Raw genomic sequence first — 6814 nt, 5'->3', positions numbered from 1 at the left:
TTGAGCTTATTGCGGCAGATGACGTGGCCCAGGCCTTCACGGAGTTTGCTCTACATGTCCTCAGCCATCAGTAGAGGGGTGATCCAGTTCCGAATAACCAGCCGTGGGCTCATACTAGGGGGTACATGAGATGGTTCATTAGAGTATCACATCCTACCGTGAACCCCCATGCGACTATTCTTGACTATGCAGCTGCTGCTCCTCCTCATCCTGTCCATCCTTACGAGGAGGTTAGGGCCAGACATCCTCCTGACCCATACCAGATCATCAACAACATCATGGCCAGAGTGGACGGTGAAATGGGACATCCTACTATGTTTCATAATCCAGAGGAGGTTATGCGCTTGATGCAGGGCATACAGTCTGAGTGGAGCATGATGGAGCAGATGCCGGCTTCGCGGATGAGGAGTAGGAGTCCACATGATGGATCAGTATGACTTGCGTAGCTTTTTTATTTTTTAATTTTTTATGGCATTTGTTGGATTTAGTTGTAAACCTATTACACTTGCGCTTTTTAGCGTTGTTTCTTATGACATTATTCATTACTTTTTTTCGTTGTTTTATTTTGTTATTTTTCGTTGATTGAATGAATGTTTGAATGAATGATGAAAAATGTATGCTTGAATGAATGTATGAAAGAAGGATTGAAAAATTAGGGAAAATAGAGGTTTCTACCTCTTCTGGTTTCATGTAGAGTGTGCGTGAGTTAACTCACGCATGTGCTAATGGCTGCGTGAGTTAACTCACGCAGTGCTTTACACATGCGTTACTTAAGTAGCACAACGTTAGTTAACTAACACATTAATTTACACTTGCATTAGTTAACTAACACATGGATATTTTGGACTATGCTTCAGGACGCGAGCGAAAAGTGTAGGGGAAAGAGCAAAATTCTAAGCATTTTAGTTCTAAAGAGAGAGAGAAAGAAAAAACAAATTAGCCTCGGGTTAGCATCTAACAAACATATTGAAGCGGATGAATGGAGATAAACACTTAAATTATGATCTATAAGAATATATAAGAGGGATGTACAAAATTGTGCAAATTATGTGGGAATTAAACTATACGATCACTTATGAGTCATATCATGAAGTTACGAGAAATAAGGATTTAACAATGACTAAGAAAAGAGACTCGACCGACTAATAACCAATTTGGTTTTGTACATGGGATGTCGACCATGAAAGTTATCTTCTTACTATGACGTGTGGTTGAGTGATATCATATAGATAAAAGACTTGTACTTAGTTTTCATGAAATTGTAGAAGGCGTGTGACAAAGTGACTAAAGAGATTTTGTGGAAAGTACTATAGAAGAAAAAGTTAGGGGTTAAAATCGTAAAATTGTGATACTTAGGAGGTTTAAACTGCAATTAAGCCACTAAATTAAATTTATAATGAGTGAATAGGCAAAAACACCCCTGAAATTGTAACTTTCGTCAAAAAACCCCCTGATTTTTAAGAAACTTCAAAAACCCCCATGAAATTATCAAACGTTAGTCAATTACCCCCCTCCATTTGTTTTGGCTGTTAAATGACTATTTTTTAATTTCTTTTTGCTTTCTTCATCTTCTTCCTTCCACTTTTTTCATCATCTTCATCAACATTCATAAAAAAATCCAGAAAAATTTAAGAAACAACAACCATTAACAACAACATCATCATCATCAACCTCACACACTTTCTAATGATTCTCTCTCTCTCTCTCTCTCTCTCTCTCTCTCTCTCTCTCTCTCTCTTGTTTGTTACCTTCTTGAATTAATCAACAACAACCCTTTGGAATTCATCAACAACAGAATGAATAACAGAAAAGATCATGAACTTGTTGGAAAAAGAACAAGGGTTATGATGAATAGCATGAACACCAACATCAACAGCAACGTTTCTTCTCATTCTCATGATGTTATTGTTCCATCATCACTCATGTCTCCTCTTCAGAATCAATCACTTTTTAACCCTCATTCAAATGGATTTCCTTTTTGGAGCAGCGATGAGATTATCAACAACACTGATCATCATCATCAATTGTCTCTTGATCTTTCTGCTACGACCCTTTTGGATAACAACAATGAGCAACAAACAAGAGAAGCTAGTAATGAGATGATGATGATGTTGTTAATGGTTGTTGTTTCTTAATTTTTTTCTGGATTTTTTATAAATATTCATGAAAATGATGAAAAAAGTGGAAGGAAGAAGATGAAGAAAGCAAAAAAAAAAAAAAAAAGTCATTTAACAGCCAAAACAAACGGAGGGGGGGTAATTGACTAACGTTTGTCAATTTCAGGGGGCTTTTTGAAATTTTCTAAAAATCAGGGGGGTTTTTGACGAAAGCTACAATTTCAGGGGGGTTTTTGCCTATTTACTCAATTTATAATTTATTAAATGAATTTAAAAAATATTTGTTAAAAATCTCCCTATTTCCGTAAAAATACAAAATATAACGAGTAAATAGGCAATTACCCCCTGAAATTGTAAGTTTCATCAACTACCCCCTTTGAAATTAACAAAACTTTAATTACCCTCTGAATTGCACAACGTTAATCAATTTATCTTCTGCCAAATTCTTCTGTTAGTTAACATAACATTTTGCAAATACCCCCTGAATTATTTTTACACTTATGAGCAAAATGTTCCTCGAACTTGAAGAATTTGACGAGGGGGTAAATTGATTAATGTTGTACAATTTCAAACGGTAATTGAAGTTATACTAATTTCAGGGTAATTGACGAAACTTACCATTTCAGGATAATTGTTTATTTACTCAAATATAATATTCCCTTCCCTCCACTAACCGAAGAACCCTACCCCAAAATTTCAATTCAATCTTCCACTTTTCCTTTGCCGCTGCATATTCTTCGCTCTTCTTCCGATTTCCTATCAGATCCCGCTCCACTCAGGTATTCATTTTTCTTATTTTTCCTATGTGCTGTCATTAAGATTCATGAGAGATCTCTGTTTTGTTTTGTTTTAATTAATTATTTCATGAATATGAACGAATATTATAAATGAAACAAGTGATTTGTACCTTGTTTGATTCGTGTAGTCGACCCCACTTAGTGGTATAAGTGTTGTTCGTTGTTGTTGTTGTATATGCTAGAGGAGACCCATTACGAAGCACAAACATTACTTGGATTAGTCGAACTCGAAGTTGGACACGTGTTGTGTCCGACACCAACACATATAATTACACTGAACTACGTGATTTTCTCAAATTTTTATCCGTGAGGTAGGGGTTTAATGAGTTGGTTTGGTTTGATTTTTGGGAGAAAAAAAAATCTGAGCCAATAAAAAATAGTAGCAGTTTTGCTCTGGTTTGTTTTTTGCTTTGTAAACAGAATGGGAAAATTATGATTTCACATCTGAAAGTTTTGTTTGTGGACTACATTGGGCTGGATGAGAGTCCATCACTACAACAACAACCAAACCTTTTCTCACTAAGTGTGGTCGGCTACAGGGATCAAATTACGTCATAACGTTCTATCTGAAATCATATTTGGATCCATCAGAGTCCATTAGTAAGTCTTGAAAAATTCTGACCATCCTCAAATGAAACCTTTTTGACAGTGAAGGCATAACTTTCGGAGGAATTTTTCTCACTCTAAAAGCACTTTGGAAGTACGCATCCCATAAAACATAATTTGTATACTCTAAATGTGTATTTTCTAACAAAAACACAATTTTCTTCTTGTTTAAATGTATATTTATGAAATTATGTGCGGGTTTTTAGAAAGACAGGTGAGTGAAGTTCTCTCTAGCTTTCCCTATTACTTATCTGTGGTAAAACAACTAAACTGTACTTCAATTGCTGATAACAATCTGATTATTTGCAGTGGTTTGCGGTCTTTTATCCTTTCTTGTAAAACGGTGGGAAATTCCAATGGCGGATAGGATAAGCACTTTACCCGATTCTGTTCTCTGTCACATTCTCTCTTTTCTCGAAACCAAACAAGCGGTTGCCACAAGCATTCTTTCGAACAGGTGGAAACATCTTTGGCTATCAGTTCCTGTTCTAGACTTCAGTATCACCCGATTGACGGACAAAGACGACAATTTTCGCTTTAACGACTTTGTCTACTCCGTTTTGCTGTCGCGAGATGCCACAGTTCCAATTAAGAGTTTCCGCCTCTATGTTATCTACGATTACAATGAACATGTCACTCTTCGCATTCCCAGTTTCGCCAAATGGATCAACATTGTGCTACAACGCAGAGTAGAGTACCTTGATCTCCACGCGGACATATATGGTTGGCCTATATTGCCCAATACCATTTTCAACTGCACAACCCTAGTGATTCTCAAGCTTAACTTTTTTTGGATAGATCCTAGTTGTTCTTCCGTTTTATTACTTCCCTCGCTCAAAACCCTTCACTTACAATTTACAACGTTCCCAAAACATCAAGATTTTATGTCGCTATTAGGTAATTGTCCGAATCTTGAGGATTTACTCATATCAGATCTATGGTTTGATTATAAGGAGGACTCTCTAGCGTTGATTACGAGGACTCTCCAAGCTTTGATTATGAGGAGGACTCTCTAAGCTGTAGCAAATGGAAAAGCTTTAGTTTAAGTAACTTGACCAAAGCAGCCGTTGATTCAACTTTTTTTCAATTTCCAATGAAAGTACTTCAAAATGTCCAGTCTCTGTCAATGTGCATTTTAACTGCTCAGGTTTGATTATTATATGAAAAAGAAAAATGTCATTGATCTGTACTTCTTTTCTCCCTTTTATTTTTGCTATTGGGAGTTTAACCATGATTTGACAGTTTGTATTGCATTATTTTAGGTGTATCGCTTCAATGATGCTATTCCTACCTTTCATAATTTGACTCGCTTGGACCTTGACTCTCTCAATTATCGTTGGCATTTCTTAGTAGAAGTTCTCAAACACTGCCCTAAGCTTCAAGTGCTATACCTTGATCAGGTTTGTTAAAGATCATATCAGATTTATCTTTTCATAGCACACCTTTATGTTTATTTTACTTTACATGCATTATTAATAGGCTGGCTTGAACTCCGATGACCAAACATGGACTAAAAATGATGATAAAGAAAATTGGGTGGACCCAGATTGTGTTCTGCAATGCATTTCATTACACCTTAGAGTTTTCGATATTTCCAGCTTCTTAGGCCTACAAGGTGAGCTTCGGCTAGCAAGGTATATTTTGAAGAATGCAAGAGTTTTACAAACCATGAAAATCTGGTACATTGGATCACCTGAAATAGAAACACTATTATCCTCATGTCCAAGGGCCTCCTCAGCATGTAAACTTACATTTGGATATGTTCCAGGTAAGTAGTTACTTATCCTTCGTGTCATTTCATTAGCTTCTATCTTACGGTTGCTAGATTTGGTGGTTTGAATTAGAACTTCGATTGTCATGTACTTTGCCTCTGCACAAGTTGAGGTTATGTGATCCTTATATGATAGTGCTTGCTTGCCTTATTTATTGACTTCATATCCACGTTGATCTATTTCATGAGTCGTTGTAGTTAAATTCTGATGTGATGCAACAGCATAGGTAGGAGGGTGCAATTATAAATTTCGTCTCTCATTTTAACCATGTACCTTCTTTATTCTTTTGTACAGTTGCATTGAGAAAGATTAAACAAATTGTTGTATTCGCAAATGAATCCTCATTTATCTGTCTTTTGTTAGTGTGTTGATGTTTTGATTTTGATATAAATGATCTTTTTGAAGACTTGGTTTATTTGACTTAAATGGATTAGTTTGACCCATGTAGTTGACCTTGACCAATAGGATAAGGCCTTTGCCGTTAGTGTTATGTTCTGACTTCTGATTCCATGTATTCGTGTCTTTACCCAAATTTGACCAGAAATCAATTTCTTCTTCAAAGAAATAATATTGTATTTATTGTTAGAAAAAGGACCACAGGAAATTTAAAATAGCAACACTACAAAGCATGAGTCTCAGTGTAAGGTTGATTGTAGCAGTTCAAACAGGACTGCAATTAAATTTATGCAAACATTGAATATATATCCACCATGCCCAACTTGCATAGGGGTTATATTCCATGGTGTGCCTTATATTGAAAGAATTATATAGATGTTGGTTTTACACCATTTTGCTTATCTTGGGATAAGTTCACATGTTTGAATTTGGGTTGGAGATTATAGTTTTGTTTTGAAGTCTTACTTTTATATATTTGTTTTCTTTCCCAACTTTGTTAGGTGTTTTCCTTTCAATTGTTTGGTCTGATTAGCTTAGCAGTGGAACATCTTATGCATAGCTAGGCATTTTTATTTTTTATTTTAATACAAGTTTGGCATATCAAGAACAAATATTTAATTTTAATTTTGAATGTTTTACCTAAGTATTTTATGTTTGTCATTTCCCTCAGGTGTTCTTTCCAGTGAGTCTGATTCTATGGACGAGAGTGAATCATCTATTGGTAGCAATGATTGTGTTTTTTAGGTTCCTTTAGTACAAAAATTTTAAGTTATTATGAATTTTGTTAAGGAAGTTATTATGATATTTGAGTTGTATTTCTTTCTTTTGAAGAAGCAAAGAACTTTGAGCTGTATTATCCACGTTAGAATAATGTTTGAATTATATTTATGTTATCATGGTTATATGTTTTGTGTAAATTTGAGCACTTTTGGTAAAATCTTTTACCATGATTATTTTTTTTCTTAGGTAGATTCTTTTACCTATTTTATAATTGTTATAAATTAGAAAACTACTATTCCCTCCGTACCAAAATAATTTTAATTTGCAAAAAAATAAATTGGCACTTTTTTTTTTTAAGAAACTAATCGAAATATATTAAAAAACAAACCATCAGTCCTTCAAGCAC

At 35.0% G+C, this 6814-nt stretch overlaps 1 protein-coding gene across 1 annotated transcript; it reads left to right on the top strand.

The window, feature by feature from the left end:
• The first annotated feature begins 2798 nt into the window (after nt 1–2798).
• Nucleotides 2799–6597, top strand: LOC120579298 (F-box/FBD/LRR-repeat protein At3g26920). Its single transcript, XM_039831201.1, has 5 exons — nt 2799–2896; nt 4474–4667; nt 4783–4920; nt 5000–5288; nt 6359–6597. The coding sequence occupies exons 2-5, from the start codon at nt 4614–4616 to the stop codon at nt 6430–6432; spliced, it is 555 nt and encodes a 184-aa protein (XP_039687135.1). The 5' UTR covers nt 2799–2896; nt 4474–4613; the 3' UTR covers nt 6433–6597.
• The last annotated feature ends 217 nt before the right edge of the window (nt 6598–6814 follow it).

This window comes from Medicago truncatula, chromosome 3 (genome assembly GCF_003473485.1).
Source record: "Medicago truncatula cultivar Jemalong A17 chromosome 3, MtrunA17r5.0-ANR, whole genome shotgun sequence".
In the NCBI taxonomy this organism is placed as follows: Eukaryota; Viridiplantae; Streptophyta; class Magnoliopsida; order Fabales; family Fabaceae; genus Medicago; species Medicago truncatula.
Note: the sequence above shows the minus strand (reverse complement) of the source record. Positions and strands in the feature narration are given on the sequence as shown.

Bases quoted from the DNA above. Each gene is read 5' to 3' on its own strand.
- LOC120579298 (XM_039831201.1), top strand. From the start codon at position 4,614: ATGAAAGTACTTCAAAATGTCCAGTCTCTGTCAATGTGCATTTTAACT. The intron at 4,668-4,782 runs GTTTGATTATTA...GCATTATTTTAG, and splicing joins TGTGCATTTTAACTGCTCAG to GTGTATCGCTTCAATGATGC. The intron at 5,289-6,358 runs GTAAGTAGTTAC...CATTTCCCTCAG, and splicing joins TACATTTGGATATGTTCCAG to GTGTTCTTTCCAGTGAGTCT.